At 55.3% G+C, this 12,661-nt stretch overlaps 1 protein-coding gene across 1 annotated transcript; it reads left to right on the top strand.

Moving 5' to 3' along the window:
• Nucleotides 1–2,447: 2,447 nt before the first annotated feature.
• AP2M1 (adaptor related protein complex 2 subunit mu 1) lies at nucleotides 2,448–12,096 on the top strand. The gene is given in 13 exon segments (XM_072640466.1): nucleotides 2,448–2,578; nucleotides 5,822–5,938; nucleotides 7,408–7,468; nucleotides 7,470–7,674; nucleotides 7,955–8,037; nucleotides 8,455–8,460; nucleotides 8,587–8,722; nucleotides 8,818–8,959; nucleotides 9,208–9,327; nucleotides 9,405–9,540; nucleotides 9,628–9,725; nucleotides 10,166–10,277; nucleotides 11,465–12,096. Coding segments are annotated over 12 exon segments (1,308 nt in total). The 5' UTR covers nucleotides 2,448–2,578; nucleotides 5,822–5,864; the 3' UTR covers nucleotides 11,600–12,096.
• The last annotated feature ends 565 nt before the right edge of the window (nucleotides 12,097–12,661 follow it).

Raw genomic sequence — 12,661 nt, 5'->3', positions numbered from 1 at the left:
CCCTTCGCCCCCAGGTTTTCTTTTCTCTATGTACTGGATGCCAAGCAGGACTCTGGACTGCCCTCGAATGTACCCTGCCCTTTCTTGCCTCCATTCCTGTGCCTGGATGCGGCTTGGCTCACTTCCCATGACTTCTTCAAGTCCAATTCAAACACCACTTCGCAGAAGAATTCCATGGTCTTTCATATTAGGGATCAGACTCCCCTTCCACTGTCAGTGAGCACTTATGTACTACTGGGATTTGAAGTGGGGGGGCATGGGGGTGGGTGAGGAATAAGTATTTACAGAGTTCTTACCATTTACAAATAGGATCGCACTTGATCTTCACAACAATCCTGAGGGGGCTATTATTTGCTTTATAGTTGAGGAAACTGAGGCAAACAGAGGTTAAATGACTGGCTGGAAAGTGTCTGAGGGCAGATTTGAACTAGGGTCCTGCCTCCAGGCTCATTGGTGCCACCAACCAGCTGCCTCAGTTGTCTTTGTATCTTTATCCCTGCATGAGGGTGGGGGGCTGAGGTTTATTTAACGTTGAGATCTAGAACAGTGCTCTGCATTCAGAAAGAGCTTAATAAATAGCTTTGTTGGACTGAACAGAGGTAAGCTTTCAAAAGCAGCTTCAGGGTCCCATGGTGGAAGGCTTTGAGTGCCAAACTAAGGAAAAATGAATGGTCTCACCCTTTTTGGGGGGAGTGGGAGTGGAGGGGAGGCTGGGACTGAAGCCTAGGTCTTCCTTCTCTGCAGCTGCCTGGCTGTGTGCTGCCCACGTCTTCCCTCCCCTCCCCTCCCTCCTTGGGTGACTGATGCCCTTCATTTGGTCATCCTCAGGGGCCGTCTCAGGGATTGTGGCTTCCCCAGGCCCAGGAGAAACCTGAGAGAACTGACTTCTTCAGTGCTGAGGACAAACCACAGGGGACTCGGGTTGGAGAATGGCTCGCCTGGCTTCTCAAGGGAAAGCATCTGGAACTAGGCACTCCTTTCTCTGAAAAAAGGGTTGAGATTTCAGAGCTCCAGTAAGTCCTGCTGAGGTCAAAAAATCAGTCAGCTGAATAGCAAACATGTTTTACATACTTATTATGCACCAGGCACTGTAATAGGGATTTAAAATAGTATAACAGGCCCTGCCCTCAAAAAGCTTCCCTTCTATTGGGGGAACAATAGATGTGGTGAGGTGAATGGTCAGGGCACCCTCTCTAGGCCTGTTTCCCGAGCTGTAAAGTGATGGTTCCTCATGAGGGTCCCTACCAGCCCTGTGCCTCCAGTGGGCTTTTTCTGGCATTTTAGCCCAGAACTAGAATTACTAGGGGTCTGGAGATCCCTGGTGGCCAGTCAGTCATTCAACAAGTATTAATTAAGCATCGCTCAGGCACTCCAGGGAGACAAAGACAAAACCCCCAAAGTCCCTGTGGAAAAACTAGGCAAGCAGAAAAATCTATACAAAATACATACAAAGTAATTAGGGGGTGCCCAGGAAAGCTGAGTCTGAAAGGGAGGACCTAGGGATGCGGGGAGAAAAGGAGAGGAGAAAACACATTTCAGGGAAAAGGCACAGCCTGTGCAAAGGCCTGGAGGTGGGAAATGAAGGGTGCTGTTCGAGGAACATGGAGGACAGTTTTGGCCTGACCATAAGTGCACAAAGGGGAGTGGAAAGCTTCCCTGGGCCATGTTCCTGGAGGGCTCTCTAAGCCAACCAGGCAAGAGGCAGCCCCTGGAACTTCATGAACAGGGGAGTAACATGGTCCAAACCCTCGCTTTAGGAATTGGGAGTCTGGTAAAGATTGCTGGGACCTGAGTCATGTCTGGAGGAAGAGCCTGAGGGAAGCGGCACTGGCCAGAGGGCGTCTGGGACCACTATGTTCACCTCTTTGGGCTCCAAAGGCATTTAGGATTAGGGAGTTTCCTTCCAGTCCCAAATCCATGAGCTTTTTTTTTTTTTTTTTGAGCCTCCGAGAAGGGGATTTGAAGGTAAAATGGCTTGGGTTCCAATCAAGGAGCATTTTATTAAGCATCCACCAGGAGCCAGGCACTTCATCTTTCTGGGTCTCAGTTTCTTCATCTGTGAAATGAGAGGGCAAGGCTAGGAAGGCCTCCAACGTCTCTTCCAGCCCTAGGCCCTGGATCTCTGACCTCCAAAGCTCCTTCGGGCTCTGAATACAGGCTCCTACAAGAGCTAGACTAGGACATACGCTGACTACATTTCCCAGCCAGCTGCATGGGGAAACGGAGCGAAGCATGCTGGGAGACTCTTTTCCCGAGGGAGGCGAGGTTGGAGAAGGGCCCCCGGAGCCTGCTGGGAGCTGTAGTGCGGTGCGTCCTGCGCATGCCCCCCTCCAGCGCCGAGGGCCCCGCCGGGAATCGTAGTCCGAGGGGTGCTCGTGCGCGTGCGCAGTGGACCTAGCCGGGCGGGGCAGGCAGGCCGGGGCGGAGCCGGCACTGCGGTGAAAGCTGAAGCCGCGGGCGGGGGGCGGGCGGACATCTTGGGAGCGGCGGCGGCGGCGGCGGCGGAGGAGCTGGATCCTCGCACGGATCGACTGACTGAGCGACCGACGGACGGACGGACGGGCCGCGGCTGCGCCTGGTGAGCAGGGGCGCAGCGGTGATCAGTGGATGCCCAGGGGCGCGGCGGGAGAAGGGGTGGGGAGGCAGGCCTGGGCCCGACCCCACCCGGGACACCCCTCATCAGGAATCCCAGGTCACCCCCCTAACCCCCCCTGCCCGAGGGTCCCCGGAACCACCCCCCCCAGAACCTGAACTGATCCCTCCGAGACAAGGACACCGAGGACCCTCCCAGGTAACGCCGCCGTTGTTTTCACCCCCCATCCCCCCACTGCCCTGTCCCGGCCCAGCCCCCCACCGCCCCCACCCCGGGGCCGGAATCTCCAGGACGACCCGCCCTCCCCCTCGGGAGCCGACTGGGTGAACCCTCAGCCCTCCCCGCATTGATTAGGGCTGCCCCCTTCTCTGCCCAGACCCCTCTTGGTTAGAGCCGCGACTTCTGTCCCCCTGCACTGGCAGACCCCTCCTCTTCTCCCCCTGGCACAGACCCGTTTTCCTGCCGTACCCCAGGGGCGGGCACCATGAAAGGGCTGAGACAGCACTGGATTTGGAGGTCCTGGGTGTGAATCCTGCCTTTGCTACTTAGTAGTTTTGTGACTTTTAGGGCAAGTCACTTTTCCTCTCCAGGATTAAGGGTTCCCTCTTAGTTAAAAATAGGAAATCATCTTCAGGGTCCCTTCCCAGCTTCAAACCTAGAACCCTGCGTTCCCTTCCCTTGCAGAAGAGTTCCCCCAGTCCCTTGCTCCGGGGCTGACCCTTTGGGGACAGGCACTTAGAGACCCACCCGCTGTTTGTGGAAGGACTCTGCCCTCCTATTCCCCTCTTCTTTCAGGAGGGAGCAATTGTCTCCAGTTTCCTGGCCTTCACGGGGCCTCCCCCACGGAAATCCACCCCTCTAGATCTGAAGCATGTGGTCCCTTCCTATCCCCAAAGGGTCAGGCCCTTTGCCTGTACCTTCCCAAGAAGGGGCTCTCCTCTGCCCCACCCCTATAGCTGTGGGACTGATGCCCTTTTCCAAGGGAGATGCTACATAGCTGTGGCCTTTCCTGATTCCCCTTCAGGACAGCCATCCCTAACCCCATCTTTATCAGGAGAGATGCCTCCCCTGCATCCCCCTCCCCAGGCCCATGACCAGTCCTGCATGTCCCCCTCCTCCCACTGGAGAGCCCTAAGGCCCAGGCTCTTAGGGAAAGAACCCTTCACACCCAGGACCTTTTCTTCTACCTGCTTCATTCACCACCTCCAGACTACCCTGGCTGCTACCACTGCCCTTCTCTAAAGCAGACTCTCCCCAACTCCACATTTCATGGCTCCTTCTAACCTTTCCAGGACCAAAGGCCTAACCCATCCTAGTCCTTCTAGGAGAAGGGTCTAATAAGCCAGGGCCCCATCTACTCTAAGCTTTTTATCCTTGCAAAACCTCCCTGTCTCCCTACGTTTTTCCATCTAGAACCAAGCCAAGCCTCCGCTCCCAACTCCTCAGGGGACATACCCACTCACTGCCCCACCCCCTTCCTTCCTCACTCCTTATCCTTGCATTCCCGGGCAGTGTTTGTCTCCCCTCTTTTCTATCGGGGCTCACCCACCCTTTCCTTCCCCTTCTACCCACTTTACCCTCTCTACCTGTGTCTTCATTGACCAGAGTCCCTTTCCTTGATAATCTCCTATTTATCAGATCCCAGCCCTCTCCCGTTCTCCTTCCCTCCTTGACCCAACCCCACCCACCCTCTAGGACAGGGCTCTTCCCTTCAGCCAGAGACCCTGGGGTGTCCTTTCCTTTTCAGACAAGAGCCCTGTCCTCCTGCCTACCCTACTGAGTTCAGCCCTCTTCAGAGGGATCCACCTCACACATACACACATTCCTACTCTTCCGGATTTCCCAGAAAGAGTCCCCTGCCCATTCCTGTCCTGTCCTTTTTCAAGAAGAGAACTTCCTCCAGGCCTGTATCCCCCTCCCCCATTCTGCTCAGAATTTGCCAATGTCATGCCTTTCAGAGGCACTCATGGGTTCTTGGAGCAAAGCTGAAATCTGTCAATTTTACTTTCCCTTCCTTAAGCAAACCCTTGGGGTCGGCTCCTCTCTCCCCCAGGATGTTGGGCCCACTTGATCCTGGCCTACAGGGACTTGCCCTTACTTTGCTGTAGGTAGCATCATCTCCCTTTGACTCTTTTGTCCACCATTATTGGCCTGAACCCCTTTTTTTCACAGTATAGTTGGGGGTAGGGTGGGGCAGGGAGGGGGAAGTAACCAATGCCAAGCTTAACCCTGAGAGGAGGAATAAAGTTGGCCTTTCCTTAAATTGGCAGGATTGCAAGCCTTTTCTGTAAGCAACGAGGACCCAGAAACTATCCAAGAAATCATACCATTTTAGGACCGGCCTCATGGATTTCAAGCCCAATTTGGCCTTCCCATTTTACAGGTTAAGAAATAGGCCTAAAGAGGTGACTGCCCCAAAGTCACCCAGCTCCAGCCCTGGGCAGCTGGTAGCAAGTAATGACTTGTCAGGCATGAGCATTCTGGTCTCTTGGTCTTCTGGCGTGTTCCCAAAGTCCCAACTGCCTCCTTAGCCCTATCTGAGCTAAAGGAATTGAGTCTAGGCTTTGTGCTCTGGAGTGGGAGTCATTCCCTTCCCTCCCTCTCAGCCCCTAGACACTAGGGAGCTGCTCAGTCAGCTGTTAGCTCTAATAAGCTGCTTAAGTTTCTTGTATGTTTGGGGCCTCGCCCTGAGGCCATCACCCCTCTGCCTGGCCTGCCTCTCTAATCTGTCCTGCCCACTCCTATCAGACACTCCCACAGTCCTGGCTGGGCCTGGGACAGGAGATTCCTTACCCCAACTGCTCCCCCTGAGAAAGCCTTGGGGAAGCAGGGCATAGAGGGGCTGCTGCCAGGTCAGGGGCCTTGGGGCCTATTCAGTAACTCAGGGCTGCAGGTGCCTCAAGAGGACCTGGGGGGGTATGAAGTAACTGTCTATCCTGGTGGATGCTGGCTGGATGTGCCAACTTTTCTGTGCTGTGGGCCTAGGACTGCCTCAGGGGCAACCCTCACCAGCTCCTGTCTTACAGATGAGGACACTGGGACTGGGGGAAGAGGGGCACACTGGTAGCAAAGGTCAGACAGCCTTCTTCCCCCTGCCCCCTCCCCACTTCTCTTAATCTTTGGGTGAGGCAGTTGAACTTGGAGTGGCAGCCTGCTGGGCCCTTGCAGCCCTGAGCAGAGCCCTAGGGACTCTGGACCTGAGCATCACCTTCTCTTCTCCTTCCCTAGGTCTGTTCTCAGAGCCATGGGCAGAGGAGACTGAGTCGCCACCATGATCGGAGGGCTTTTTATCTACAACCACAAGGGGGAGGTGCTTATCTCCCGGGTCTACCGAGATGACATCGGGTGAGTGTCGGTGGTGGGCTATGCATGCCCCACCCATGGAACATATGTGATGCTCGCATGCCCGCCAGCTCGGAGAACCAAGCAGGAGGGCTTGGAAAGCCTGGAACCTGGGCCTAGTCCTGCTTCTTTGGATGGTCTGGAAATGGCTAGGCTACTATGCACTTCATAACTTTGTAAGAGCTTGGCCAAAGCACTCTGGGCCTGCTTGGCACGGCCTTGGCAGAGTCTGGCTGTCTGCGGGGGCTGGGAGAGCCCTCAGGCCATCTGTCCTGCCCAAAGATGGGGGGGGTCACTCAGCTGACAGAACAGAGGGAAGAGCCCAGAACTGGGAGTCCTGGGACTGGTGTTCCAGTCTGTGTGAACTTGGGCAAATCACCTGCCACCTCTGTTTCTTCATCTGTAAGAATGAGGGAGGTGGCTAGACTAGATGGCCGCAAGGGCTCTCCCAGTCACTGACTCCATGATTCAAGCAGTCCTGTTAGAGGGATCCCTCTAGGCCAAAGAGCTGCTTCCCTCTTCCCCCACTCCTGACTCTTCCCCAGGCCCCATTACTCTGAGCTGGATTCTTCTCTGGCCCCTTCTTGCCCCAGCCCAGGGCTAGGCAGAGACGGGGCAGAGTCAGTGCAGCTGAGAGGGCTGGGGGCCAGAGCTGCTGGGCACAGCTGGGGGAGGGCAGCGGCTGCCTTGAGGAGAATGGCATTTGTTGTGCCCCCCAAAGGACTTGCTGCCCACTGGGGCTTTGCTGGGCTTCCTCTTCCCTCTGTCACCCAGGGCCTGAGCCTGAGCCGTGGGCCTCCTCTGTTTGTGTGTCTGTGTGTCCATGTGTCTGTCTAACCCTTTCTCTCCTTGCTGTCACTGTTCTCCTCGCTGGCATCATTTTTCTCATCCCATCTCATTGGCTGCCATAGCAATAGGTAAGCGGCCTGCCAGCTGCAGCCTTTGGCATAGGTGGGCTTGGGGCATCTTGCCCACAACCCTGATTTTTGACCTCCCTCTTCCCCTCTTTCCCTCCCTTGCCCAGGAATCCAATCTTGATCAAGCTTGGGCAGTTCAAGTCCCTGCTGAACATTCCCTCCCCACCCCAAAGAGTGGGCCAAATCCTTGGTTCTTTAGAGGCTGGCTAGCAGGGTGGCCTCTAGAGGCAACAGCCATTCAGAATGTTCATCTGGCTCCTCATGTTTAGTGTTTGGGGCAGCCCAAGGCCTGTTTCACTAGGGAGATGCAGCCAGTGTTGAGAAGGGGACTCAGGCCTGGCTTGGCAGCTAGTCACTAACTCTTAGGCCTGTCCAGAGGGTGTTCTCTCTTTCCTAGTCCCTGGCAGCTGGTCATCCCATATATCTTTTCAGCTTGACCTTGACCCCCAGAAAGAAGGGAGGCTGCTCCTGTAAGGGGGGAGGGGTGGCAGCTGGGGGTATCCCCCCAGCAGGCTTGCTCCACTAGACCCTGAGCAGCCTTCATGTCCCCTCCAGGCGGAATGCCGTGGACGCCTTCCGCGTCAACGTGATTCATGCCCGGCAGCAGGTGCGCTCCCCCCGTCACCAACATTGCCCGTACCAGCTTCTTCCACGTCAAACGCTCCAACATCTGGCTGGCAGCCGTCACCAAGCAAAATGTCAACGCCGCCATGGTCTTTGAGTTTCTCTATAAGATGTGTGATGTCATGGCTGCCTACTTTGGCAAGATCAGCGAGGAGAACATCAAGAACAACTTTGTGCTCATCTACGAGCTACTGGATGGTGAGGGGGGGCCCAATGCAGGACAGCCAGGCCTTTTGGGGAGGGGGGACCTCCCCTGGGGGCCAGGCAGGGATCTATGAACACCTGGGCTGGGCTCCAGAATACCCTGTAGATTCCCCCATCTGCTCTCATTTCTCTAGACTTCTTTGTAAAAGTAAAATCCTAAAGATCAAGCTGTGGAGCTGGTACCTCTGGGCACAGCTCTGGAGAGGCCAAGCTTTTCCCAGCCTCACCCCAGACAGGGTAGCCTCTGCCGCTGACAATCCTCTTCCCCCTGCAGAAATCCTGGACTTTGGCTACCCACAGAACTCGGAGACAGGAGCTCTGAAAACGTTCATCACCCAGCAGGGCATTAAGAGCCAGGTACCAGAGCCTTGGCTGGGCTCAGTCATGTGCCCTGATGGGAAGTGTAGGGCTGGGCCCAGGTTACCATGGTTACTGACTCTTCTCTGAGAGGCTGGTTGGCCTTCTCCCAGCAGGAGATGAGCTGAGTCTGCAGCCCTGCTTCGAGGAATTTAGCTTTTTGCTTCGTGGCGGGGGGCGGGGGGGGGGGAAGAAGAGGAAGCGAAGCCCCACAGTTGGAGAAGGGGAAGTGTAGAGTCTCTTTGCCTGGGCTGGATCCCTTTGATTCTCTTCTGTGACTTGGCCTGGGGGCCCCAGGGTTGGCAAACTGATGGGTGCTCCTCTGGGGCTCAGGCCTGACCTGCCTTTCTTTTCTCTTTCCCTGTCCCAATTCGGACTCTTTCTGGCTCCCTTCCTCTTCCTGTGGCATTTCTTCAGCATCAGGTATGCTAGTACCTCAGTTTCCTTCCCTCGGGCTCCTCCCCCGGATTTGGGAGGCTGGGTGGGCAGGAGGTGGGAATGGGAGATGTTGGTGAGTTTCTTGTGACCCTCCCAACCCCCTCCATTCAGACAAAGGAAGAACAGTCTCAGATCACCAGCCAGGTGACTGGGCAGATTGGTTGGCGGCGGGAGGGCATCAAATATCGTCGGAATGAGCTCTTCCTGGACGTGCTTGAGAGCGTCAACCTGCTCATGTCTCCTCAAGGTGAGAGGGCGGGCCTCCCGAGGGAGCCTTCGGGTGGGTGCCTTCTTCCTTGGCTTTTCTCAGGACAGCCTGACTCTCCTGTCCTCTTTCCCCAGGGCAGGTGCTCAGTGCTCACGTGTCAGGCCGGGTTGTGATGAAGAGCTATCTGAGTGGTATGCCCGAGTGCAAGTTTGGGATGAATGACAAAATTGTCATCGAGAAGCAGGGCAAGGGCACGGCTGATGAGACGGGCAAGAGGTGGGCAGAGACCCTGAGGTGCGAGGGAGGCTCTTGGGTAGGCGGGACCCAGTGTTTCTCTCTGTCCTATTCTGGGCCTCACAGCAGCCATGGCCTGTGAGCTGGCTTCTGAGTTGGGTTCCCCCCAGCTGAATGGGGTAGACCTTTTCCAGATTCTGGCCCAATTTCCTCAGGAGGTTGTTTCCTGCCAGAAGAACTCTGGCCCTGTCTCCCCTTTCTCCCCGCTCACCCTCTGCTTCTGCCCACAGTGGGAAGCAGTCTATTGCCATAGATGACTGCACCTTCCACCAGTGTGTAAGGCTCAGTAAGTTTGACTCTGAACGAAGCATCAGTTTCATCCCCCCTGATGGAGAATTTGAGCTTATGAGGCAAGTATGGCAGAGTGGGCTGGGGATCCCCCTGGATCCTTGCTACCCCATAACTGTCCTGCTTCTTCTTTCCACAGGTACCGGACCACCAAGGACATCATCCTACCCTTCCGGGTGATACCCCTGGTGCGGGAGGTGGGACGGACCAAACTGGAGGTTAAAGTTGTCATTAAGTCCAACTTCAAGCCTTCTTTGCTGGCCCAGAAAATTGAGGTGCGGGAGGGGAGCTGGGAGGGAGAAAGGGAGGAGGGAACACTCATGCCAACTTGGGGCTGTTGGTGATGGGCTCATGAATTCTAGGTCCGGATCCCAACACCGCTGAACACAAGTGGGGTTCAAGTGATCTGCATGAAGGGAAAAGCCAAGTACAAGGCCAGTGAGAACGCCATCGTATGGAAGTGAGTGGGGTGGAGTAGGGCACCGGGAGGGCTGATAGGCCCCTGTGCACTCCTATTGGGCCCCAGCATGAGAGCATCTCCCTCTTTTCCTCTTTCTTTGTTGGCTGGTCTCATCCCAGTGACACCTCAAAGTTCTGTCTTGTGGTCAAGCATTTGGGCATTCATCAAATTCAAAGTTCTGTCTTATCAAGCATTTGGGCATTCATCTGCACATATCTCTGCAAGGTACAACAGAGCAGGTGACCTTATATCTCTTTGACAGATAGTTGAGGCCCAAAGGGATAAATGTGGAAACCCCCAAAGGCCTGGCCTCCAGTCTGGAGCCATCCTTCCAAGCCACCTTGTCTCCTCTTCTGGTTTGTTCACCTTAACCTCTGGCTTCCTGGAAACCCCTCCAGAATGTAGGGTCAAAACAGCCACATCTGACTCTATGCCCTTAGGATCAAGCGCATGGCAGGAATGAAGGAATCACAGATCAGTGCGGAGATTGAGCTGCTACCGACCAACGACAAGAAGAAGTGGGCCCGGCCTCCCATCTCCATGAATTTTGAGGTGAGATCCTCAGGAAGCCAATGGGTCTGGCTCAGAAGTAGGGAACCTGTGACCTTGAGGCCACATGTGGCCCTCTAGGTCCTCAAGTGCAGCCCTTTGACTGAATCCTGACTTCACAGAACAGATCCCCTTAATAAAAGGATTTATTCTGTAAAACTTGGACTCAGTCAAAAAGCCACACCCAAGCACCTAAAGGGCCAGACGTGGGTGGCCTTGAGACCACAGGTTCCCCACCCCTGGTGGCTGATCTCAAGAGGCTACCTCGTCCAGCCCAACTTTTAGAGGAGAGGAAATGGAGGCCTAGTTAAAGCCAGTTGTACAAGACAGGGACCCAGAAGATCAGATTCTTTAATGTTGGTGTTTCACAAAGTAATACATTGATAGGGGCCATACAGGGTGTTCTGGGGCAGGGATTGAGAATACTCTTTAAGAATAAGAAATTGGGGAGCAAAACAAAGACTTAAGCCCAATTAAAAATTGTCACACATGTTGAAGATTTTTGTTGAATCACTTAGTCGTAGTATTTTAGAAGGAAATGCCCCTACATTGAGGTTGTAGGGCCTACTGCATGGGCCTCAGGCAGCCTCAAGATACAGCAACTCTGGCCAGCCATTTCAAATTGGCATTGCCAATTGCCTTTAAGGTGGGATCTTCCTGACTTCTCTCTGCTCATGAACTTTGGAAAAGTTTAATTTAGGTCATCCCTGAACTCTGCAGCGAGGCTCTGTGGAGAAAAGTGGGTGAAAATACCCTTTGTCTTGGTGCCTGAAATCCCACCCCCTAAGCCCACCCAGAACATCTCCTCTGTGGCTGACTTAGTAATGAGGCCCATGTGGGTAAGAAGGAGAGATTCATTCAATAAGTGTTTACTAAGATGGTGTTGAGGTGTCCCACCTGTCGTGTCCCCCCCAGTTCCAAATCCACTTCCCTTTTCTTGCACACAAACATGCACTGTAGTCCCTGATCTCAGAGAATCAACATTCTACTTGAGGAGTAGAAGACCATGCATGTTGTGCACAGACTGGTAGAATCAGAAGGTGGGAGTTCTAACCAGTGGCAGCAAGAAAAGCCTCCAGGAGGAGGGGCCCATTGCAGGCCTCTTATGCAGGGAAGAAGTGCTGCCCATCTTTCTCTGGGGAGTGTTGGGATGGAGAGGGAGGCCCTCTGACCACCTTCTTCCGCTCCAGGTACCATTTGCACCCTCTGGCTTGAAGGTGCGATACTTAAAGGTGTTTGAACCCAAGCTGAACTACAGCGACCACGACGTCATCAAATGGGTGCGCTACATCGGCCGCAGTGGCATCTATGAAACCCGCTGCTAGCTGCCCAGCTGTGGTCTCACGAAACCTTCACCAATCTGGGTGTCCCCTGGGGAGGAGCCAGGCTGGGCAGTCTGCCCCAGCCTCCCCCTGTTGGTGTCTCCTCTTTCCCGCATCGCTGCACATCCCCTGCACACGTCCCTAGACTAGGTTTGGACCGACCCTACCATGAAGGGGATGAACAGTGGCCCTTAGGGTCCTGAAGTTCCCCAACCCTCATTTTGTCCGTCCCAGCCCAGCTCTGGGCTCTGTTTTGAGTTTTGTGACCAAAGCCAGGCCAGGGTCTCTTGAGTGGCCGTGCCTCTGACCCTCTCCCAGGGGTGGGGGGGGGGGGGGGCCCGGGCTGCCAGAGCCCCTAGCCTCTGCACCTCCCTGAAAGGCCAGTAACTGCCTCCCACCCCCTTCCTCCCCCTCAGCCCCTTGCTTTGGGATAGTGTGAGCTCCATTTTGTACACGTGTGACTTGTCCAGTTATCGACCCAATAAATTCTGTAGAGCGGAGGCTCTGATTGCCTGGTATGGGAACTGGGGAGGTGGGGGGGGGAGTTGGCTCGGGGGCCCTCAACGAGGTTCACAGAGAAACCCAGCGGGTACAACCCTCGTGTGGCCTAGACGTGAGGATGCTCTGACTTACTGTGGCCTGTCTCATGTGACAGTTCCCTGGCTGGCCCTGGGTCCAGAGGGCAAAGACCAGGTCTGTGCCAACTAGACTGGCCTCAGCTCTTGGGGGGCGGGGAAGACCAGGGTGCAGGAAGGTGCTGGCCCCATGGGTCCATTCCTTGGCATTTCCCTGAAGGAGGGGCCCTAGCCAGAGAGGCCATTGGCTACGGGGGGAGCTTCTGGGGGTGAAATGAGATCCGGCAGGGGAGGAGGGAGCGGGGCCCCAAGGGTGGCCAGTTTCTGTCCGCAAGGGGCTCAGGGTCCAAAGGAGGGAGGCTGGTCCACCACCCCCTCCACCACCCCCCGCCAAGACTGCGGGGGCGGGGCGAGCTTTCTATTTTTAGCTCCAGCTTGACCTTCTCGCGCGCATTTTCTCGCTCCGAGGGCCGGCCAGGCCGGGGCCCTC

Source organism: Notamacropus eugenii, chromosome 2 (assembly GCF_028372415.1).
Source record: "Notamacropus eugenii isolate mMacEug1 chromosome 2, mMacEug1.pri_v2, whole genome shotgun sequence".
Classification (NCBI taxonomy): Eukaryota; Metazoa; Chordata; class Mammalia; order Diprotodontia; family Macropodidae; genus Notamacropus; species Notamacropus eugenii.
Note: the sequence above shows the minus strand (reverse complement) of the source record. Positions and strands in the feature narration are given on the sequence as shown.